At 45.4% G+C, this 25264-nt stretch overlaps 1 protein-coding gene across 1 annotated transcript in view; it reads left to right on the forward strand.

Moving 5' to 3' along the window:
- Nucleotides 1-24326, forward strand: part of LOC130340998 (proton-coupled zinc antiporter SLC30A2-like) — a 78050-nt gene extending 53724 nt beyond the window's left edge. Inside the window, exons 2-8 of the mRNA XM_056554223.1 lie at nt 16144-16349; nt 16421-16567; nt 17123-17276; nt 19554-19764; nt 19959-20064; nt 20956-21090; nt 21767-24326. Of these exons, the coding sequence (XP_056410198.1) occupies nt 16144-16349; nt 16421-16567; nt 17123-17276; nt 19554-19764; nt 19959-20064; nt 20956-21090; nt 21767-21912 (1105 nt within the window). The 3' untranslated portion in view covers nt 21913-24326. The remainder of the gene's footprint in view (nt 1-16143; nt 16350-16420; nt 16568-17122; nt 17277-19553; nt 19765-19958; nt 20065-20955; nt 21091-21766) is intronic.
- Nucleotides 24327-25264: the final 938 nt, after the last annotated feature.

A 25264-nucleotide genomic window follows, 5' to 3' on the forward strand; every position in this document is an offset into this window, starting at 1 on the left:
TGTAGTGTAGAGAGGAGGAGAGAAAAATTGATCATACAGCTGTGTAGTGTAGAGGAGAGAAAAGCCGATCATACAGTCGTGTAGTGTAGAGAGGAGGAGAGAAAAGCTGATCATAGAGTCATGTAGTGTAGAGGAGAGAAAAGTCGATCATACAGTCGTGTAGTGTAGAGGAGAGAAAAGTCGATCATACAGTCGTGCAGTGTAGAGAGGAGGAGAGAAAAGCCGATCATACAGTCGTGAAGTGTAGAGAGGAGGAGAGAAAAGCCGATCATACAGTCGTTTAGTGTAGAGAGGAGAGAAAAGCTGATCATACAGTCGTGTAGTGTAGAGAGGAAAGAAAAGCCGATCATACAGTCGCGTAGTGTAGAGGAGAGAAAAGCCGATCATACAGTCGTTTAGTGTAGAGAGGAGGAGAGAAAAGCCGATCATACAGTCGTGTAGTGTAGAGAGGAGGAGAGAAAAGCCGATCATACAGTCGTGTAGTGTAGAGGAGAGAAAAGCCGATCATACAGTCGTGTAGTGTAGAGAGGAGGAGAGAAAAGCTGATCATAGAGTCATGTAGTGTAGAGGAGAGAAAAGTCGATCATACAGTCGTGTAGTGTAGAGGAGAGAAAAGTCGATCATACAGTCGTGCAGTGTAGAGAGGAGGAGAGAAAAGCCGATCATACAGTCGTGAAGTGTAGAGAGGAGGAGAGAAAAGCCGATCATACAGTCGTTTAGTGTAGAGAGGAGAGAAAAGCTGATCATACAGTCGTGTAGTGTAGAGAGGAAAGAAAAGCCGATCATACAGTCGCGTAGTGTAGAGGAGAGAAAAGCCGATCATACAGTCGTTTAGTGTAGAGAGGAGGAGAGAAAAGCCGATCATACAGTCGTGTAGTGTAGAGAGGAGGAGAGAAAAGCCGATCATACAGTCGTGTAGTGTAGAGGAGAGAAAAGCCGATCATACAGTCGTGTAGTGTAGAGAGGAGGAGAGAAAAGCCGATCATACAGTCGTGTAGTGTAGAGAGGAGGAGAGAAAAGACGATCATACAGTCGTGTAGTGTAGAGAGGAGGAGAGAAAAGTCGATCATACAGTCGTGTAGTGTAGAGAGGAGAGAAAAGCTGATCATACAGCCGTGTAGTGTAGAGAGGAAAGAAAAGCCGATCATACAGTCGCGTAGTGTAGAGGAGAGAAAAGCCGATCATACAGTCGTTTAGTGTAGAAAGGAGGAGAGAAAAGCCGATCATACAGTCGTGTAGTGTAGAGAGGAGGAGAGAAAAGCCGATCATACAGTCGTGTAGTGTAGAGAGGAGGAGAGAAAAGCCGATCATACAGTCGTGTAGCGTAGAGAGGAGGAGAGAAAAGCCGATCATACAGTCGTGTAGTGTAGAGAGGAGGAGAGAAAAGCCGATCATACAGTCGTGTAGTGTAGAGAGGAGGAGAGAAAAACTGATCATACAGTCGTGTAGTGTAGAGGAGAGAAAAGCCGACCATACAGTCGTGTAGTGTAGAGGGGAGGAGAGAAAAGCCGATCATACAGTCGTGTAGTGCAGAGAGGAGGAGAGAAAAGCCGATCATACAGTCGTGTAGTGTAGAGAGGAGGAGAGAAAAGTCGATCATACAGTCGTGTAGTGTAGAGAGGAGAAGAGAAAAGCTGATCATAGAGTCTTGTAGTGTAGAGAGGAGGAGAGAAAAGCCGATCATACAGTCGTGTAGTGTAGAGAGGAGGAGAGAAAAGCCGATCATACAGTCGTGTAGTGTAGAGAGGAGGAGAGAAAAGCCGATCATACAGTCATGTAGTGTAGAGAGGAGGAGAGAAAAGCCGATCATACAGTCGTGTAGTGTAGAGAGGAGGAGAGAAAAACTGATCATACAGTCGTGTAGTGTAGAGGAGAGAAAAGCCGATCATACAGTCGTGTAGTGTAGAGAGGAGGAGAGAAAAGCCGATCATACAGTCGTGTAGTGTAGAGAGGAGGAGAGAAAAGTCGATCATACAGTCGTGTAGTGTAGAGAGGAGGAGAGAAAAGCTGATCATAGAGTGTTGTAGTGTAGAGAGGAGGAGAGAAAAGCCGATCATACAGTCGTGTAGTGTAGAGGAGAGAAAAAACGATCATACAGTCGTGTAGTGTAGAGGAGAGAAAAGCCGATAATACAATGGTGTAGAGGAGAGAAAAGTCGATCATACAGTGATGTAGTGTAGAGGAGAGAAAAGTCGATCATACAGTCGTTTAGTGTAGAGAGGAGGAGAGAAAAGCTGATCATACAGTCGTGTAGTGTAGAGGAGAGAAAAGCCGATCATACAGTCGTGTAGTGTAGAGAGGAGCAGAGAAAAGCCGATCATACAGTTGTGTAGTGTAGAGAGGAGCAGAGAAAAGCCGATCATACAGTCGTGTAGTGTACAGAGGAGGAGAGAAAAGTCGATCATACAGTCGTGTAGTGTAGAGGAGAGAAAAGACGATCATACAGTCGTGTAGTGTAGAGGAGAGAAAAGACGATAATACAATTGTGTAGAGGAGAGAAAAGTCGATCATACAGTCTTGTAGTGTAGAGAGGAGAGAAAAGCCGATCATACAGTCGTGTAGTGTAGAGAGGAGAGAAAAGCTGATCATAGAGTCGTGTAGAGTAGAGAGGAGAGAAAAGCAGATCATACAGTCGTGTAGAGAGGAGGAGAGAAATGCCGACCATACAGTCGTGTAGTGTAGAGAGGAGGAGAGAAAAGCCGATCATACAGTTGTGTAGTGTAGAGAGGAGGAGAGAAAAGCCGATCATACAGTCGTGTAGTGTAGAGAGGAGGAGAGAAATGCCGATCATACAGTCGTGTAGTGTAGAGAGGAGGAGAGAAAAGCCGATCATACAGTTGTGTAGTGTAGAGAGGAGGAGAGAAAAGCCGATCATACAGTCGTGTAGAGAGGAGGAGAGAAAAGCTGATCATACAGTCGTGTAGTGTAGAGAGGAGGAGAGAAAAGCCGATCATACAGTTGTGTAGTGTAAAGGAGAGAAAGAAGATCATACAGTTGTGTAGTGTAGAGAGGAGGAGAGAAAAGCCGATCATACAGTCGTGTAGTGTAGAGAGGAGGAGAGAAAAGCCGATCATACAGTCGTGTAGAGAGGAGGAGAGAAAAGCCGATCATACAGTCATGTAGTGTAGAGAGGAGGAGAGAAAAGCCGATCATACAGTCGTGTAGAGAGGAGGAGAGAAAAGCCGATCATACAGTCGTGTAGTGTAGAGAGGAGGAGAGAAAAGCCGATCATACAGTCGTGTAGTGTAGAGAGGAGGAGAGAAAAGCCGATCATACAGTCGTGTAGAGAGGAGGGAAAAGCCGATCATACAGTCGTGTAGTGTAGAGAGGAGGAGAGAAAAGCCGATCATACAGTCGTGTAGAGAGGAGGGAAAAGCCGATCATACAGTCGTGTAGAGAGGAGGAGAGAAAAGCCGATCATACAGTCATGTAGTGTAGAGAGGAGGAGAGAAAAGCCGATCATACAGTCGTGTAGTGTAGAGAGGAGGAGAGAAAAGCCGATCATACAGTCGTGTAGTGTAGAGAGGAGGAGAGAAAAGCCGATCATACAGTCGTGTAGTGTAGAGGAGAGAAAAGCCGATAATACAATGGTGTAGAGGAGAGAAAAGTCGATCATACAGTGATGTAGTGTAGAGGAGAGAAAAGTCGATCATACAGTCGTTTAGTGTAGAGAGGAGGAGAGAAAAGCTGATCATACAGTCGTGTAGTGTAGAGGAGAGAAAAGCCGATCATACAGTCGTGTAGTGTAGAGAGGAGGAGAGAAAAGCCGATCATACAGTTGTGTAGTGTAGAGAGGAGCAGAGAAAAGCCGATCATACAGTCGTGTAGTGTACAGAGGAGGAGAGAAAAGTCGATCATACAGTCGTGTAGTGTAGAGGAGAGAAAAGACGATCATACAGTCGTGTAGTGTAGAGGAGAGAAAAGACGATAATACAATTGTGTAGAGGAGAGAAAAGTTGATCATACAGTCTTGTAGTGTAGAGAGGAGAGAAAAGCCGATCATACAGTCGTGTAGTGTAGAGAGGAGAGAAAAGCTGATCATAGAGTCGTGTAGAGTAGAGAGGAGAGAAAAGCAGATCATACAGTCGTGTAGAGAGGAGGAGAGAAATGCCGACCATACAGTCGTGTAGTGTAGAGAGGAGGAGAGAAAAGCCGATCATACAGTTGTGTAGTGTAGAGAGGAGGAGAGAAAAGCCGATCATACAGTCGTGTAGTGTAGAGAGGAGGAGAGAAATGCCGATCATACAGTCGTGTAGTGTAGAGAGGAGGAGAGAAAAGCCGATCATACAGTTGTGTAGTGTAGAGAGGAGGAGAGAAAAGCCGATCATACAGTTGTGTAGTGTAAAGGAGAGAAAGAAGATCATACAGTTGTGTAGTGTAGAGAGGAGGAGAGAAAAGCCGATCATACAGTCGTGTAGTGTAGAGAGGAGGAGAGAAAAGCCGATCATACAGTCGTGTAGAGAGGAGGAGAGAAAAGCCGATCATACAGTCATGTAGTGTAGAGAGGAGGAGAGAAAAGCCGATCATACAGTCGTGTAGAGAGGAGGAGAGAAAAGCCGATCATACAGTCGTGTAGTGTAGAGAGGAGGAGAGAAAAGCCGATCATACAGTCGTGTAGTGTAGAGAGGAGGAGAGAAAAGCCGATCATACAGTCGTGTAGAGAGGAGGGAAAAGCCGATCATACAGTCGTGTAGTGTAGAGAGGAGGAGAGAAAAGCCGATCATACAGTCGTGTAGAGAGGAGGGAAAAGCCGATCATACAGTCGTGTAGAGAGGAGGAGAGAAAAGCCGATCATACAGTCATGTAGTGTAGAGAGGAGGAGAGAAAAGCCGATCATACAGTCGTGTAGTGTAGAGAGGAGGAGAGAAAAGCCGATCATACAGTCGTGTAGTGTAGAGAGGAGGAGAGAAAAGCCGATCATACAGTCGTGTAGTGTAGAGGAGAGAAAAGCCGATCATACAGTCGTGTAGTGTAGAGGAGAGAAAAGCCGATCATACAGTCGTGTAGTGTAGAGGAGAGAAAAGCCGATCATACAGTCGTGTAGAGAGGAGGAGAGAAAAGCCGATCATACAGTCGTGAAATACAATACAGGAATATGGGTGCATTACTGTGGTAGATGTATACAATGAACACAAAAAGGAGGATAAAGGAATAGTGGCACCGGTACCTGTATATGCAGCTACACGAGATGGACAGTATAAACACTCGGGCCTCCAACCAGATCAACTCAGCTGGCGGCGGTGCTAGGACAAGGGAAACCCAGTAAATACCAGAATGCAACAAAGAAAACCAGGCCCCTGCACTAACCGTCCAGATACTGAGATTTCGGCTCCCATCTCGGGCTGCTCAATCCGGCAAGGAAGACAAGAGTGGCGTGGGGCGCTCAGAGGCGACTGCCGCGGTTTCACGCATACAGGTGCGCTTCTTCCGGCCTCGATTACGTCATTGCGCCGTGCAATGATATAGTGCAGGTGTGTGGTCATGTGATCAACAGTGCATTGCCACGAAGAACATAGGAAGGAGAAAAAATACAACAAAAATGAATTAACCCTATGCTTTAAGGTAAGTTTATCTCTTACATAAATAGAACAGCAAGGGGAAAAAATAGAAAGTATAAGAAAAGGGGATAGGTCTAACCTATCATTCAGACCTAACGGGCCCCGCGCCTCAGTGTGCAACATCCAACGAGCTTCAGCTTGTAGAAGAAGCTGCCGTCGGTCCCTTCCTTCTACATTTCTATTGACCTGTTCCAGAACTCCAGATTTCAGGGATGAACAATCACTTTTGTGAAACTCCTGCATGTGGCTAACGGAGCGAGTGCCCCACCTCCTTTCCTTACGGAGTACATATGCTCCCTTATTCTGATTCGGAGTTGTCTTTCCGTCTTGCCAACATAGATAAATGTACAACAGCAGCATATAAAATACACCACAAATGTACTGCGGCAGGTAATGAGGGAAGTGGTAACCTCCCAGGGTCTCTATGGATGAATTAATATTAAAGGGACATTGAGGGCAAAAACCACATTTCGTATTCCCCTTAGGGGCCGACGAGGCAATCCAACAGGTACTGAATGTATTATTCTTTGATTTTTTTGTGTCTTTTGATGTAATCAGCAACAGTTCCATTTTTTCTGAAAGTCACAATCGGTCGGTTGCCAACGGCAACGGCAATATCTGAATCAGCTGAAAGTAAGTGCCAGTTTCGCTGATCTAATAGTATTATTTAAAGGGCTATTTTTGAAGACAAAAACAAATGTCTTGTTGCCGTCATCCCCCTTAGTAACCTTCTTTTTTTCTATCAACAGGCTGGATCTCTCTCTTTTACATGCTCGCTCATATGCCTGGGATAGGATGATTTCCGGGTACTGACGCTGTTTAAATCTTTCAAAAAGATCTTCTGCTTGGATCATAAAATCTGAATCCTTAGTATTGTTCCTCTTTAAGCGCAGGAATTGACTATAGGGAATAGAGTTTTTCATATGCGTTGGATGAGAACTCCTGTAGTCAAGCAATGCATTCCTTGCTATACTTTTGCGAAAGCCTTGGGATTTTAACTGGCTCCCCTCCACATATAAACGCAGATCCAAGAATTCTAGACTTAAGCCCCCGATCACACTTGTAAAGGCCATATTCATAGTATTAACTGTATTTAAATAGATGACAAATATCTGAAAGCTATCCTGTGTACCATCCCAGATAACCATCCATCATCCATGTACCTCCAGAAAGCTCGGATGTTGGCAATAAAAGGATTTGAAACGCTAAACACATATTCCTGCTCCAAAACTGAAAGATATAGGTTTGTGTAGGAGCATGAGGTGGGACTCCCCATGGCAGTCCCCTCACATTGCCGATACCACTGTTTATTGTGCTGAAACGTGTTATTCTGGAGGATAAAATAAAGAGCATCACATATGAACTGAGTAAAAATGGGAGACTTATCTGTGCGGTCTAACACCTTGTGGATGGCCTGTATACCCGTCCCGTGTGGAATACGGGTGTACAAGGCCTCCACATCAATGGATGCTAAAGCATAAGTATCCTGCCATCCTGCAAGTCCTCGACTAGCCTAAGTACATCTCCAGTGTCTTTAATATATGTAGGAATGGCTGAAAGCAGTGGCTGTAAGGACCAATCCACATACTTCGAAAGGTGCTCAGTCACCGAACCCACCCCCGCAACAATAGGTCTACCGGGGGGTGGGTGCGGGACTTATGCACCTTCGGAAGTAGATACCACTTGGGGTCTCTTGGAAACGGAGGTAAAAGACGCTCATCTAGCTTAAGGTCTATTGCACCCAACTCCACATATTGTCTGAGAAAGGACCTTAATTTCTCTTTAATCCGCAAGGTGGGATTGCAACTTAGCTTTTCATATGTGTTCACATCCGAAAGATGTCGTTCAGCCTCTAAATCATATTGGACTTTGGACCACACCACAATACTGCCTCCCTTATCAGCCCTGGAGACAACAAGGTCCTCTCTTTTTGCTCTCCAATCCAAGCCCTTAGCCTCCTCACTGGATAAATTAGTAGCAACCTGGGGATACACAAGAGCTTTCATGTCATTTCTAACAGCCTTAAGAAATAAGTCAATGGGGCTACCGGGTATCAGTGGGGGATTGAAAGTGGAGGGGACCCCTCCTGTGAATCGATTAGCACTCAAACCTAAATCTCCATCCTGGGAAACTTCACCAGAGGCCAAATCGGCTAACAATCTGGTGAAACCCATATCAGTGGGTGCTAAATCCCTTCACAGGAATGAATCCCAAAGGGATTTTTGTTGTATTTTTTCTCCTTCCTATGTTCTTCGTGGCAATGCACTGTTGATCACATGACCGCACACCTGCACTATATCATTGCACGGCGCAATGACGTTATCGAGGCCGGAAGAAGCGCACCTGTATGCGTGAAACCGCAGGCAGTCGCCTCTGAGCGCCCCACGCCACTCTTGTCTTCCTTGCAGGATTGAGCAGCCCGAGATGGGAGCCGAAATCTCAGTATCTAGACGGTGAGTGCAGGGGCCTGGTTTTCTTTGTTGCATAGATGTAAACAATACATTGGCTAATCCCTCAACACTGATGTTAAAATTGAGACATTCCCCAGTATATCCTTATATGAAGGACACACCAGAGCCCGCACACCAACGCCAAGGTTTCTCAAATAGCGCAGGACCTATTATTGGCTTTTCTCTCCTCTCTACACGACTGTATGATCGGCTTTTCTTTCCTCCTCTCTACACTACACGACTGTATGGTCGGCGTTTCTCTCCTCCTCTCTACACTACACGACTGTATGATCGGCTTTTCTCTCCTCCTCTCTACACTACACGACTGTATGATCGGCTTTTCTCTCCTCCTCTCTACACTACACGACTGTATGATCGGCTTTTCTCTCCTCCTCTCTACACTACACGACTGTATGATCGTCTTTTCTCTCCTCTACACTACACGACTGTATGATCGGCTTTTCTCTCCTCCTCTCTACACTACACGACTGTATGATCGGCTTTTCTCTCCTCCTCTCTACACTACACGACTGTATTATCGGCTTTTCTCTCCCCTCCTCTCTACACGACTGTATTATCGGCTTTTCTCTCCCCTCCTCTCTACACGACTGTATGATCAACTTTTCTCTCCTCTACAGTACACGACTATATGATCTGCTTTTCTCTTCTCTCTACACTACACAACTGTATGATCGGCTTTTCTCTCCTCCTCTCTTCACTACACGACTGTATGATTGGCTTTCCTCTCCTCTACACTACACCACCGTATGATCGCCTTTTTCCTCCTCCTCTCTACTCCACTATATGATCGTCTTTTCTCTCCTCTCGACTGCATGATCGGCTTTTTTCTCCTCCTCTCTACACTACACTATAGGATTGTATTATCGGATTTTCTCTCCTCCCATCTACACTACATGACTGTATGATCGGCTTTCCTCTCCTCTACAATACACCACCGTATGATCGGGTTTTCTCTCCTCTCTACACTACATGACTGTATGATCGGCTTTTCTCTCCTCCTCTCTTCACTACATGACTGTATGATGGTCTTTTCTCTCCTCCTCCTCTACACTACACGACTGTATGATTGGCTTTTCTCTCCTCCTCTCTACACTACACAACTGTTTGATCGGCTTTTCTCTCCTCCTCTCTACACTATACGACTGTATGATCGGCTTTTCTCTCCTTTCTACACTACACGACTGTATGATCGGCTTTTCTCTCCTCCTCTCTACACTACACGACTGCATGATCGGCTTTTTGCTCCTCTCTACATTACAGGACTATATGATCGGCTTTTCTCTCCTCTCTACACTACATGACTGTATGATCTGCTTTTCTCTCCTCCTCTCTAAACTACAAGACTGTATTATCGGCTTTTCTCCTCTTTATACTACACGATTGTATGCAACAACAAAAAACGTGGTCTCAAATGGCTGGAGGTGCTCAACCCCAAATGTGGTTGTGCATTTATACTGGGGGAGCAGATCCTGACCTTGTGTCCGTTGCTAGGGGCGATCCCCAGCATAAAAATGCATACAATGGAGGATGCCTGCAGCGGACTACAAGTGCCACAATAGAATCCTACACCAGATAAACGGTGTGGATGTGTAACAATTAGAACAATACAATACAGGAATTGTTACACATCCACACCGTCTATCTGGTGTAGGATTCTATTGTGGCACTTGTAGTCCGCTGCAGGCATCCTCCATTGTATGCATATTATGCTGGGGATCGCCCCTAGCAACGGACTACAAGGGCAGGATCTGCTCCCCCAGTATAAATGCACAACCGCATTTGGGGTTGAGCACCTCCAGCCATTTGAGACCACGTTTTTTGTTGTTGTTTAAATTTTATACTTGGAGGTGTGTAAACTCCATATGTAATGCGCCTTGAACCTTTTCCAGGCAGCATCAAGGTAGTAACTGTTAGGCCATCTATATTAGCCAACTCAGGTGGGGCTTGCAGTTTGCCTCCCTCCTCCCATTGTATGTGTGCTTGGCCAAGCTGGAGGGTACCTGGGAGGACTCTGTGAGTTGACTGAATGCTGCCGTAATTGACCACTGGCCCCTGTTTTGCTTATCACGCACAGGTAGGTTTAGCATTGGTGTGCCAAGAGGAGGAGAGAAAAGCAGATCATACAGTCGTGTAGTGTTGAGAGGAGGAGAGGAAAGCCTATCATACAGTCGTGTAGTGTAGAGAGGAGAGAAAAGTCGATCATACTGTGGTGTATTGTAGAGGAGAGGAAAGCCAATCATACAGTCATGTAGTGTAGATGGGAGGAGAGAAAAGTCGATCATACAGTCGTGTAGTGTAGAGAGGAGGAGAGAAAAGTTGATCATACAGTCGTGTATTGTAGAGGAGAGGAAAGTCGATCAAACAGTCATGTAGTGTAGAGGAGAGAAAAGCAGATCATGCAGTCGAGAGTAGAGGAGAGAAAAGACGATCATATAGTCGAGTACTGTAGAGGAGAGAAAAGTCGATCATAGAGTCATGTAGAGAGGAGGAGGAAAAAGGCGATCATACAGTCGTGTAATGTAGAGAGGAGAGAAAAGCCGATCATACAGTCGTGTACTGTACAGGAGTGAAAAGTCGATCATACAGTCGTGTAGAGAGGAGAGAAAAGCCGACACTACAGTTGTGTAGTGTAAAGAGGAGGAGAGAAAAGCTGATCATACAGTCGTGTAGTGTTGAGAGGAGATGAAAGCCTATCATACAGTCGTGTAGTGTAGAGAGGAGGAGAGAAAAGCAGATCATACAGTCATGTAGTGTAGAGAGGTGAGAAAAGCCGATCATACAGTAGTGTTGTGTAGAGGAGAGAAAAGCCGATCATACAGTCGTGTAGTGTAGAGGATAGAAAAGCCGATCATACAGTCGTGTAGTGTAGAGGAGAGAAAAAAGGATCATAAAGTAGTGTAGTATAGAGGAGAGAAAAGATGATCATACATTCATGTAGTGTAGAGGAGAGAAAAGCCGATCATACAGTCGTGTAGAGAGGAGAGGAGGAGAGAAAAGCCGATCATACAGTCGTGTAGTGTAAAGGAGAGAAAACCCGATCATACAGTCGTGTAGTTTAGACGGAGGAGAGAAAAGCTGATCATACAGTCGTGTAGTGTAGAGAGGAGGAGAGAAAAGCCGATCATACAGTAGTGTAGTGTAGACGGGAGGAGAGAAAAGCCGATCATACAGTAGTGTAGTGTAGATGGGAGGAGAGAAAAGCCGATCATACAGTCATGTATTGTAGAGGGGAAAAAAGCCGATCATACAGTCGTGTAGTGTAAAGGAGAGAAGAGTTGATCATACAGTCATGTATTGCAGAGGGGAGAAAAGCTGATCATACAGTCGTGTAGTGTAGAGAGGAGATTATACGGTGGTGTTGTGTAGATGGAGGAGATCATACGGTGGTGTTGTGTAGATGGAGGAGATCATACGGTGGTGTTGTGTAGATGGAGGAGATCATACAGTAGTGTTGTGTAGATGGAGGAGATCATACGGTTGTGTCATGTAGATGGAGGAGATCATACAGTGGTGTTGTGTAGATGGAGGAGATTATACGGTGGTGTTGTATAGATGGAGGAGATTATACGGTGGTGTTGTATAGATGGAGGAGATTATACGGTGGTGTTGTGTAGATGGAGGAGATCATACAGTGGTGTTGTGTAGATGGAGGAGATTATACGGTGGTGTTGTGTAGATGGAGGAGATCATACAGTGGTGTTGTGTAGATGGAGGAGATTATACGGTGGTGTTGTATAGATGGAGGAGATTATACGGTGGTGTTGTGTAGATGGAGGAGATTATACGGTGGTGTTGTGTAGATGGAGGAGATCATACAGTGGTGTTGTGTAGATGGAGGAGATTATACGGTGGTGTTGTGTAGATGGAGGAGATCATACAGTGGTGTTGTATAGATGGAGGAGATTATACGGTGGTGTTGTGTAGATGGAGGAGATCATGCGGTGGTGTTGTGTTGATAGAGGATATCATATGGTGGTGTCGTGTAGATAGAGGAGATCATACAGTCATGTAGTGTAAAGAGGAGAGAAAAGCCGAATATACAGTAGTGTAGTGTAGATGAAGGAGATAAAAGCTGATCATACAGTAGTGTAGTGTGGAGGAGATAAAAGCCGATCATACAGTCGTGTAGTGTAGAGGAGAGAAAAGCCGATCATACAGTCGGGTAGTGTAGAGAGGAGGAGAGAAAAGCTGATAATACAGTCATGTAGTGTAGAGAGGAGATAAAAGCTGATCATACATTCGTGTAGAGGAGAGGAAAGCCGATCATACAGTCGTGTAGAGAGGAGAGGAGGAGAGAAAAGCCAATCATACAGTCGTGTAGTGTAGAGAGTAGGAGAGAAAAGCCGATCATACAGTCGTGTAGTGTAGATGGAGGAGAGAAAAGCTGATAATACAGTGGTGTAGTGTAGAGGAGAGAAAAGCCGATCATACAGTCGTGTAGTGTAGATGGGAGGAGAGAAAAGTCGATCATACAGTCGTGTAGTGTAGAGAGGAGAGAAAAGCCAATCATACAGTCGTGTTGTGTAGAGAGGAGAGAAAAGCCGATCATACAGTCGTGTAGTGTAGATGGGAGGAGAGAAAAGTCGATCATACAGTGGTATAGTGTAGAGAGGAGGAGAGAAAAGTCGATCATACAGTCATGTAGTGTAGAGAGGAGAGAAAAGCCGATCATACAGTCGTGTAGTGAAGAGAGGAGAGAAAAGCCGATCATACAGTCGTGTAGTGAAGAGAGGAGGAGAGAAAAGCCGATCATACAGTCGTGTAGTGAAGAGAGGAGAGAAAAGCCGATCATACAGTCGTGTAGTGTAGAGAGGAGAGTAAAGCCGATCATACAGTCATGTAGTGTACCGGAGAGAAAACCCCATCATACGGTGGTGTATTGTAGAGGAGAGGAAAGCCAATCATACAGTCATGTAGTGTAGATGGGAGGAAAGAAAAGCCGATAATACAATCGTATAGTGTAGAGGAGAGAAAAGCCGATCATACAGTCGTGTACTGTAGAGAGGAGGAGAGAAAAGCAGATCATGCAGTCGTGTAGAGAGGAGAGGAGAGAAAAGTCGATCATAGAGTCATGTAGAGAGGAGGAGGAAAAAGTCGATCATACAGTCGTGTAGTGTAAAGAGGAGAGAAAAGCCGATCATATAGTCGTGTAGTGTAGAGAGGAGAGAAAAGCCGATCATATAGTCGTGTAGTGTAGAGGAGAGAAAAATTGATCATACAGTCGTGTAGAGAGGAGGGGAGAGAAAAGCCGATAATACAGTCTTGTAGTATAGAGAGGAGAGAAAAGCCGATCATACAGTCATGTAGTGTAGATGGGAGGAGAGAAAAGCCGATCATACAGTCGTGTAATGTAGAGAGGAGGAGAGAAAAGCAGATCATGCAGTCGTGTAGAGAGGAGAGAAAAGACGATCATATAGTCGAGTACTGTAGAGGAGAGAAAAGTCGATCATAGAGTCATGTAGAGAGGAGGAGGAAAAAGGCGATCATACAGTCGTGTAGTGTAAAGAGGAGAGAAAAGCCGATCATATAGTCATGTAGTGTAGAGAGGAGAGAAAAGCCGATCATATAGTCGTGTACTGTAGAGGAGAGAAAAATTGATCATACAGTCGTGTAGAGAGGAGGGGAGAGAAAAGCCGATAATACAGTCTTGTAGTATAGAGAGGAGATAAAAGCCGACCATACAGTCGTGTAGTGTAGAGAGAAGGAGATAAAAGCCGACCATACAGTCATGTAGTGTAGAGAGAAGGAGATAAAAGCCGATCATACAGTCGTGTAGTGTAGATGGAGGAGATCATACAGTCGTGTAGTGTAGAGAGGAGGAGAGAAAAGCCGATCATACAGCAGTGTAGTGTAGATGGAGGAGATCATACAGTCGTGTAGTGTAGAGAGGAGATCATATGGTGGTGTCGTGTAGATGGAGGAGATCATACAGTCATGTAGTGTAGAGAGGTGAGAAAAGATGAATATACAGTAGTGTAGTGTAGATGAAGGAGAGAAAAGCCGATCATACAGTCATGTAGTGTAGAGGAGAGAAAAGCCGATCATACAGTTGTGTAGTGTAGAGGAGAGAAAAGCGGATCATAAAGTAGTGTAGTGTAGAGAAAAGCCGAACATACAGTTGTGTAGTGTAGAACGAGAGAAAAGCTGATAATACAGTCGTGTAGTGGAGATGGAGAGAAAAGACGATCATACAGTCGTGTAGTGTAGAGGAGAGAAAAGCCGATCATACATTCGTGTAGTGTAGAGGAGAGAAAAGCCAATCATACAGTCGTGTAGAGAGGAGAGAAAAGCCGATCATACAATCGTGTAGAGATGAGAGAAAAGCTGATCATACAGTCGTGTAGAGAGGAGAGAAAAGCCGATCATACAATCGTGTAGAGATGAGAGAAAAGCTGATCATACAGTCATGTAGAGAGGAGGAGAGAAAAGCCGATCATACAGTCGTGTAGTGTAGATGGAGGAGATCATACAGTCGTGTAGTGTAGAGAGGAGGAGAGAAAAGCCGATCATACAGTTATGTACTGTACAGGAGTGAAAAATTGATCATACAGTCGTATAGAGAGGAGAGAAAAGCCGATCATATAGTCGTGTAGTGTAGAGAGGAGGAGAGAAAAGCCGATCATACAATCGTGTAGAGATGAGAGAAAAGCCGATCATACAGTCATGTAGAGAGGAGGAGAGAAAAGCCAATCATACAGTCGTGTAGTGTAGAGACGAGGGAAAAGCTGATCATACAGTCGTGTAGTGTAGAGGAGAGAAAAGCCGATCATACAGTTGTGTAGTGTAGAGAGGAGGAGAGAAAAGCTGATCATACAGTCGTGTAGTGTAAAGGAGAGAAAACCGTATCATACAGTCGTGTAGTGAACAGGAGAGAAAAAACAATCATACAGTCATATAGTTTAGATGGGAGGAGAGAAAAGCTGATCATACAGCCGTGTAGTGTAAAGGAGAGAAAACCGTATCATACAGTCGTGTAGTGAACAGGAGAGAAAAACCAATCATACAGTCATATAGTTTAGATGGGAGGAGAGAAAAGCTGATCATACAGTCGTGTAGTGTAGACGGGAGGAGAGAAAAGCCGATCATACAGTCGTTTAGTGTAGAGGAGAGAAGAGCTGATCATACAGTCGTGTAGTGTAGAGAGGAGATTATACGGTGGTGTAGTGTAGAGAGGAGAGAAAAGCCGAATATACAGTAGTGTAGTGTAGATGAAGGAGAGAAAAGCTGATATTGTAGATGGAGGAGATCATACGGTGGTGTTGTGTAGAGAAGAGAGAAAAGCCAACCATACCGTCATGTAGTGGTTATCATTAGAGATGAGCGAACTTACAGTAAATTCGATTCGTCACGAACTTCTCGGATCAGCAGTTGATGACTTTTCCTGCATAAATTAGTTTTGCTTTCAGGTGCTCCCGTGGGCTGGTAAAGGTGGATACAGTCCTAGAAGACTCTTTCCTAGGAATGTATCCACCTTTTCCAGTCCACCGGAGCCCCTGAAAGCTGAACTAATTTATGCAGGATAAGTCATCAACTGCCGAGCCACGAAGTTCGTGATGAATCGAATTTACTGTAAGTTCGCTCATCTCTAGTTATCATGTTCAGGTTCAGAAGGAGGAGCAGAGAGTAATGTAGAAGAAGTTGGACTTTACCGTTAGTAAATTTGGTTATGTGTCAGAGGATGGTTGGGTTCAGATTCTAGGTCAGAGGAGTGTAAGGTGGACATGTTGATTAATAAGCAGCTCTTCTGTGGGATCGGGCCAGACAGATTAGCTCTCACTCCTGTACACATCAATAAGCCTTGGGCTCCAATGGCTCGGTCCATGGTCACCAGTTGTCCTTCTTCACGGCACATATTGGGGACACCCCACAAGACCTGCACTTCTGGAGATGCTCTGACCAATTTGACCCTTGTCACAGCTCAGATCCCTATATACTTTTTTTAGTAAACTTATAGAACTAGCTGGTCACTTGCTGTCTAATATTCTCTCTACACAGACTACGACCAGACAAGAAGGGCCCTTGTTCCTTCTCCATCCATTACATCTTTACACTTCTCTGCCTTATTGTGGCCTCCATGGAGTCTGGTCGCTCAGCTGATCCCATTTCTGCTTCAGTCTTTTTACAGGCACCAAGGAACTCTTTCCAGGATTTCCTTTCCAGAATGGGGGTTCCTCAGTGTCCATTGAGCTGGAGAGGCCGGTCTCCCAGCACTGCCATGGTTCCTGCTCATTCTCCGACAATCAACAGAAGCTGACGGCGCGGAAGAAGCTGTACTTTGCCTGTGTGGTGTGCTTTCTCTTCATGATCGGAGAGGTCGTAGGTAACTCGAGGTCCTAGAGCTGACTATGTAAATGATATGTACACTCCCATAATGCTTCTCCCTGCTCCTAGGAGGGTATATTGCGCATAGTCTGGCCATCATGACGGATGCCGCCCATCTCCTGACTGACCTGGGAAGTATGTGCGTCAGCCTCTTCTCCCTGTGGATATCTACCCGACAACCAACAAAGGACATGACATTCGGCTGGCACCGCTCAGGTAGGGGCAGCACCGTCCTCTGGTCTTGGTGAATTCGCTCTCTGACCTGAGCTCCAACCACTAAGATAGGAGAAATTGGTCATCAATCAAACCCCCCACAATTCTATCGGGCAGTAGACAAAAACAAGGAAACCTGTATGTCTGGGAAGCTTCTAATACTCAGACACCAGGAGGTGAGTGCAGCCCTTGGGTCATTTCATGCACAGGTTTTACTCCCTGTAAAGTCTGCAGGTCCTCAGTTCTGATCTAGTTCCCTAAGTCCATGGTATGTGCCCAGTGTACATAATGCACCCCATGTCACCACAACTTCTGCTACCAATAGTTAATGAAGATCCATCGATCCTTGGGACAACGCCAGCCTTAACTTTATCCACAGTTAGGAGCAATAGCCACTTCTTACAGCAGAATGCTGAATGTTGCCATAATGTACCATGTTCTTCATTAAGTGGTGATTAGCAGGGAAACCCCATACAAGGAGTCCTATACCACAGTCATAGCAGAGCCATCGGGGTGTTCCTGGTGCCTCATCATGTGATGTCTTCTTATGACTTGTAGAAATCCTGGGAGGATTGGCCTCTGTCCTCTCCATCTGGATTGTCACTGGGATTCTGCTGTACCTGGCCACCGCTCGGATCATCAATAATGACTATGACATTGATGGACATGTCATGCTCATCACCTCCGGCTGCGCCTTCATCGTCAACATCATGTGAGTGTCATACACCTCATACTGTGAGATGAGTTCACACGATGCTATGAGCATGTCACAACACTCCTTATGGCGGCCACCTCTCCACACCCTTATACTTCTATCCATGTAACCCAGGGTCTTATTCTGGTGTCAGAATGGATGAGGCTTTATAAAGGGACCAGGACCAGTCCCCTCTCAGTGACCCTTAGGCTTGTGCTCAGCAGCTGGATTTGGGTTCATTGGTCCTAGTGGGATATACAGTTGCAAGAAAAAGTATGTGGACCCTTTGGAATTATATAGATTTCTGCACAAATTGGTCATAAAATGTGATCTGATCTTCATCAGTCACAACAATAGACAATCACAGTCTGCTTAAACTAATAACACACAAAGAATTTAAATGTTACCATGTTTTTTATTGAACACGCCATGTAAAAATTCACAGTGCAGGTGGAAAAAGTATGTGAACCCCTAGACTAATGACATCTCCAAGAGCTAATTAGAGGGGGGGGGGGGGTCATCCCACTGGAGTCCAAATCAATGAGATGAGATTGGAGTTGTTGGTTACAGTTGCCCTGCCCTATAAAAAAAAAACACCCACCAGTTCTGGGTTTGCTTTTCACAGGAAGCATTGCCTGATGTGAGTGATGCCTCACACAAAAGAGCTCTCAGAAGACCTACGATTAGGAATTGTTGACTTGAATAAAGCTGGAAAGGGTTATAAAATTATCTCCAAAAGCCTTGCTGTTCATCAGTCCCGGGTAAGACAAATTGTCTATAAATGGAGAAAGTTCAGCACTGCTGCTACTCTCCCTAGGAGTGGTCGTCCTGTAAAGATGACTGCAAGAGCACAACGCAGACTGCTCAATGAGGGGAAGAAGAATCCTAGAGTGTCTGCTAAAGAATTACAAAAGTCTCTGGCATATGCTAATATCCCTGTTAGCGAATCTACGATATGTAAAACACTAAACAAAAATGGATTTCATGGGAGGATACCCCAGAGGAAGCCACTGTTGTTCAAAAAAAAACATTGCTGCACATTTACAGTTTGCACAAGAGACCTGGATGTTCCACAGCAGAATTGGCAACATATTATGTGGACAGATGAAACCAAAGTTGAGCTGTTTTGAAGAAACACACAACACAATGTGTGGAGAAAAAGAGGCACAGCACACCAACATCAAAACCTCATCCCAACTGTGAAGTATGGTGGTGGGGGCATTATGGTTTGGGGCTGCTTTCCTCCATCAGGGCCTGGACAGATTGCAAGGAAAAATCAAAAGAAAAATGGTACCGATAAAAACTTCAGATCACGTTGCAAAAAATTTCCCCCATGCGGAAAAATAAAAAAGTTATAGGGGTCAGAAGAGAAGATTTTTAAGCGTATACATTTTCCTGAAATCTTTTTACTGAAAAATACACTGTGTAGAAACGGAAGCCCCCAAATATTACAAAATGGGTAAAATGACTGATGTCACTGCAAAGTAGAATTGATGGCACAAAAAAAAAAGCCATAATATGGATTTTTAGGTGGTAAAATGAAAGGGTTATGATTTTTATAAGGTGAGGAGGAAAAAATGAAAATGCAAAAACGGAGTCCTTAAGGGGTTAAGCAGACTGTGATTGTCTATTGTTGTAACTTAGATGAAGATCAGATCACATTTTATGACCAATTTGTGCAGAAATCCATATACAGGAATTCCAAAGGGTTCACATACTTTTTCTTGCAACTGTATAGGTTGGCACCACATCCTTGGCATTTTCCTTTTGTAAACGTTCAGTACAAAGTTTGCCACTGTAGGGCGTATCGTAGACATTCCCAGCACAAGATGGTGACATATAAAGGTTTGCTTGCAGTTGTTTCTGGGAACATTTTAGGGCAGGGTCACAGGTGCTGTACTCTGCTGCTGCGTATTCTCCCACCCATTGAAGTCAAGGATTTTTCCACAATTAGGGCTCGTTCACACGGGTGGATCCATAGCGTATTTTACACTGCCGACCCCTACAGTGTCTCAGATGTGCCTGCTTGGAGCAGCAATCCGCCGCTACGAGCAGACACACTGCTGCCATGTGCAGATCGCTGCGTGCATGCTGTGTATTCGCACACATCGTGGCCGCTCAGCCTGCTTCCTGAGCTAGGCCAAGAGCAGCTGCGATGTGTACCCAGTATACTGCGCCAGTGCACAGTAACTCGCATGTTGCAGCTTGTCTGTTCGTAGCGCCACATCTGAGACATCGTTGGCGGATCCGCCCGTGTCAACGAGCCCTAATACAGGATTTGGTTTGTATTTCCAGTATGGCCTACATCCTCCACCAGTCCACAACCTTCCATGGGCACAGTCACGGCTCAGGCTACGAGAAGATCGGCGACAGTCAAAGCAGCGGGCTGTCTCTACACCTGGGTCACCACGGAAACACGAGCGTCCGAGCAGCATTCATTCACGTGATCGGTGACCTTCTACAAAGTATTGGAGTCATGGTTGCTGCCATTATTATTTACTTCAAAGTGAGTAGAGGGGGCAGGAGTGGGGCTGTGGTGCGATGTTACCGAAAAAATAGACAAAAAACTACAAAATGCATAAACTGCACTTAACAGTGGGAGATGGGGCAGATATTTATTTAGCGAGAAGGTGGAGCCAGGTTTAACCCTTTATCTTGTTCCAGATCTCGTAGTGAAGTCCTGTTATTGTCTCATTGCAGCCTCAGTATAAGATCGCTGATCCCGTCTGCACCTTCCTCTTCTCCGTCTTTGTCCTGGCGACAACAATCACCATTTTACGTGATGTGTTTTGGGTTCTAATGGAAGGTAAGTCCAGGTATGGAGCAGAGAAGAAAATCTGGTAAGGAAAGAGCGGGAAGCATGTAGATTCTAAGGAGGACACGGAGCCCATATTGGAATAGATGTGGGCACTATGGTGCTCGAGCAGGACAGAGACCATATTCAGTGGAAAATAAAGACAAATCCGGTGCGCTCCAAGTGTGGTAAAGCTAATGATGCAAGGTCACTCTGATCGTTGTAGTCTACTTACCAAATGTGGTCATGCTGACCACCACCAGCATTACCATGACTAGCATGTAGACTCGATAGACATCTTTGTGAGTAACCATGGCAGCCTGCTGGTCTAACCGATGACCACTCAGATCACCGGTGTGAAGATTACGAGAATGGTGGGAATGGACTTATCCTTTTTGGGGATGTCATTTCCTCCATTCTCCTAGAGATCATATTCATGCATAGTCTGGAGCTTGATCTAAAGACATTCAAGAAATGTAGCTGGTTGTGCTGGGTCACATGATGCTAATGACCCCCTCCAGATGGGGCACCATCACCAGTGGTTAGCTGTAACCAGGTAAGGGCACCACAGGTAACAGATCACCGAGGAAATGTTCTTGCGGTTGAGTAATAGCTAACACTATGATTTTCAAATGACCCCTCAGGTGAGCTCCTGTCCTTGTATACCAACATAGAAGTATTCACCAAGATATCAAGGTTGTAGAACAGGGATGGTGCCAAGCTGACCTGGGGCACTCTATCTTCATGAACCCTAAGCAACTGCACGGTTGGCCTCTATCTATATACACTCTTGGGTTTCCATAACGTATAACATGGTGTCCTCCTCATCAAGTTTTAGGGTTACTAATGTCTCTCCAGTCTTGGGCATGTTCAGGTTGATTTTGTCTTTGTCTCTGGTATCAGGCAGACCCCGCAGTATCGCACATGCCGCAGTGAAGGAAGTTCTTATGTCTGTTCAGGGGGTCCAGTCTGTACATTGCCTACGGCTTTGGGCTCTCACCCTCAGTCAGAACATAGTGTCCGTGCATTTGGCCATCGGTAAGTTGAATCTTCTGAGAATATACCATAATCTGAGCTTAAAGGGGTACTCCGCCCCTAGACATCTTATCCCCTATCCAAAGGATAGGGGTAAGATGTCTGATCGGGGGAGTCCCACCACTTGGGAACCTCGCAATCTCCCTGCTGCACCCGACATTCGTTTAGAGCATCGGGTGCAGTGCCGGAGGCTCATGACATCACGTCCACACCCTCTCAATGCAAGTCTATGGGAGGGGCTGTAACGGCCATCACACCCCCTCCCTTAGGCTTGCATTGTGGGGGCATGGCCATGACGTTTCAAGCGGGGCGTGGCTGTGATGTCACGAGCCTCCACCCCACTCACCAGTCATCCGGCACAGAGCAAAGTTCGCTCCGTGCATCGGATGTCTGGAGTGCTGCAGCCAAGATTGCAGGGGTCCCCAGCGGCAGACCCCTGCGATCAGACATCTTAACCCCTATCCTTTGGGAAGGGGATAAGATGTCTAGGAGGAGAGTACCCCTTTAAATCAGACATGAAGAGATTATACCCCCCCCCCCCCATCTGACTATGTGTTGCTCCTATTTCACATTCACTTCTGATGGACAATTCATTTTACAATGTTGGGAGCACGAGATTATGATAAATTACTCAATTTTCATCACCGACGAGTCTTTGAGTTTCCATTTTCATTTGCAGATGAGTCTCGAGAGGCCGACGTTGTTCTCCGAGAGGCCACAGAACTCCTTCAGAGCAAATTCGAGTTCTTTATTTGCACAATCCAAGTGGAAAGATACGTGGAAGACATGGCAGTGTGCCCACAGTGCCAAGACCCAACCGGATGACCAAAATGCCTTCTCTAAACGCCCCCCTCCATCAGTAAGAGTGGAACCAGATGCTGGAACATGCTGGGTGTTGGGCACAGTCATATGGGCTCCATCTATTCATGCTTGCCATGCTCTCTCCAAAAACCTCAGAATAGACGTCCGACCTGATAACATGATAATGGAAGGAACAGCCCGAATAGACTAAGAGAGAACTAGAAACTAGGCCAGTGTTTCCCAAATGCGGATTTGCTTCGTCTTTCACAGGTGATATAACTGTGGTGATGCCTGATTCACTGACCATAATTACATCACCTGTGAAAGACTAAGGAAATCCAGAAAACATGACCTGTTGGGGGTGCTTGAGGACCGCATATGGGAAACACTGAACTAGGCAAACGAGCCTGAAAATATCACCATGAGGAGAAATGAGATAGGCAATGTACATATCCACAATATTGTCCACCATAATATAGAAGTTACCAATGAAGGAAGCTTCTGGATACGGGGGACCATAAACATGACCACAATATGCTGAGGTGTTTAAAACAGCGCCACTTTCATCCATGGCTGTGTCTAGTATTACAGCTCTGCAGCATCCAAGTGAATATCAGAAACATGAACAAGAACGATGTGAATTCTGATAAGAGCAAAATTGTAGATTATAAGAGAGAACTGGTATCAGTGAGAAATTATTTGCCGACGAATAGTTTATAAGGTAAAAAAAAACAACAACAAAAAAACGACATGAGCTCATTGAATTTTACCTAAACCCCAACTGTGTTGAGCCAGAGGATAGAAAACCCTCTATGAGGCTGATGCCAATTGCCCCATGACAGGGGAAGAATTCCTTCCCGACCCCAAGATGAGAATTTACATTATCCCTCCCCTGTTATCTGACATTGGATTCTCCTGTGTAAATACAGTAGAGAAGGCATTTAGTAGATTGGCCTTTTCCTCATCCTCCACCAGTACACCCAGATTATTTCTTAGGGGGCCAACATTTTCATTTTTAGTTTCTTTTTATGTAGGTAAAGAATATTTTTGGGTTCTTTTTACTTTCTATGGCAATCGTTCTCAAGTTGCAATTTTTTCTAGTTTCTAGTTTTATTTCATTTTTTTGCAGACCTTATATTTTTTTAACGTTTTCCCACTACCTTCTTGTTTAAATAGTCCGAACACTTTCCTATTATCATTTATCGCATCTCTTACTACTCTGGTAGCCAAATTGGTTTCCTCCTATTTCTAGCCTCTTTATTCCCGTAGGGTATATGCCGTTCACAAAATCTATTCAGGACACTTAGTCCCATTTGGCTTGTGCACTTTTATTACTGAGGGCACGGTCCCAATGTATGTCACCGGGGGCGCGGTCCCAATCTATGTCACTGGGGGGGCGCGGTCCCAATCTATGTCCTGAGGGCGCGGTCCCAATCTGTCACCAGGGACACAGTGACAATTGATCTTCCTGAAGTTTAATGTTTTTGTAGCCCCACTACTAGATCTCTTGTTATAGGATAAATGAAAACGTATCTCGTCACCATTTCCAAGATGTCCCCCAACCTCTACTTCACCAGGTTCTATGTCATCCACTCCACCTCATGAAGACCAGAGTGGTCCAGGGCTGATTCACTGGGACCTGTAGACGTCACGAGGAGTAACTAAGATGGTGTTGATCAATCCTGCAGCTGCATATAGACCCTGAAGGCGTCACTCACCGTAGTCCATCCCTATAGTGTTACATTTCTTAGAAGATATTTTGTAGGTTTCTAGAGGTTGGGAAATAACCAGAAACGTCTGAGGAATCACAAACTCCATACAGACATTTCTCTGAATTTTTTGGCTTGGTGACGAGTCATTTACAAACTTTACTCTGATTACGATTGGTGCCACCAAGAACATGGAACCCCCCAGTATGACCCTGTTAGGAGGCAATCGAGATCCCAGCATTTCCATCCTGGCTTCCTGATCTGCACAGATGCCATTCCACATCAGAATACACACTGTCGTCACCTGGATGGGATGACTCCATTTCCCGCCATCATCATGTGACTGTGACCCAAGACCAGCCGTCTGCCTCTGGTTCCACTTCACCTATGCAGCGTTCTGCCGACATTCCAAAGTGAAGCGTGATGCCCCATCACCGCTGTGACGCCATATAATGTGAGCTCTCACCTTGGTCAGATATCGTGCAATCTATTGTGTCATGTGACGTGAGAGCTTTAATGTCATGTGTGCTGTACATATGTGCGTGGGCAAGAATGCCAGCTGGGACATGACCTCTACGGGCCAAGTGTCTCCTGGAAATATCTAAAATATAGGATCCAGAAAAATTGATGGTAGACGTGGAAATGTTGGGTATAAAAGGTAGGCCAAAGCTTAGTAGAGCCCAAGACGGGGGCCAAACTGCCAATTCATCCCACCTATTAAAGGGGTACTCCGCCAAAAAACATCTTATCACCCTATCCAAAGGATAGGGGATAAGACATCTGTTCCAGCTGCTGCAGACCCCCGCGATCTCCGGCTCGGGAGGAAGCTTGGAACTTCCGTGTTCGTGACATCACGCCCCTCCATTCATGTCTATGGGAGGGGGCGTGGCAGCTACTACGTAGCCATCACGCCTCCTCCTATAGACATGAAAGGAGGGAGCGTGGCGGATGCTAGGGGATAAGATGTCATAGTGGGGGTCCTACCACACCCTAGTCATCCATACACGGAGCAAACTCTGCTCCGTGCCTGATGACTACAGCCACCATGCCCCCTCCAATTATGTCTATGGGAGGAGGCGTGACTGCTACATAGTAGCCATCACAGCCTCTCCCATAGACATGAATGGAGGGGGCATGGCATGACATCACTAACACGGAAGCTTCAAGCTTCAATATTCCAGAGGCCACTGCTGCCAGCCCGGAGATCACAGGGGGTCAGCAGCAGATGGAACCCCGCGATCAGACGTCTTATCCCCTATCCTTTGGATAGGGGATAAAATGTTTTTTGGCAGAGTACCCCTTTAAATTACTCTTGTGGGCACATTTAGCATTTAGGGCCTAGATTACTTTTCCATGCATTTTACTGAAGTTACGGCAAAAGTTTGATACAAACACGTCGGCCTCCAATTTCCTACCAATGGAGGCTTCTAAAGACCATGTGACAGTAACCTCCCCAGGGAGACGATTGATTCTATTGGCCATGAGAAGTAGGCCACGTAAAGACCTCATGGATCATAAGTAGGCCACATATAACAGGGACTGCTAACACATTGTGCCGATCATAGGCCACATGTCATAGTCCTGAAGGCTTCTAGTTAGCTCGGTTAGTCCCTAATACCAAATGGAACCATTCAGCAGTCTTAGGTGAAGAACGACTCGAAATCACG

Source organism: Hyla sarda, unplaced genomic scaffold (assembly GCF_029499605.1).
Source record: "Hyla sarda isolate aHylSar1 unplaced genomic scaffold, aHylSar1.hap1 scaffold_607, whole genome shotgun sequence".
Classification (NCBI taxonomy): domain Eukaryota; kingdom Metazoa; phylum Chordata; class Amphibia; order Anura; family Hylidae; genus Hyla; species Hyla sarda.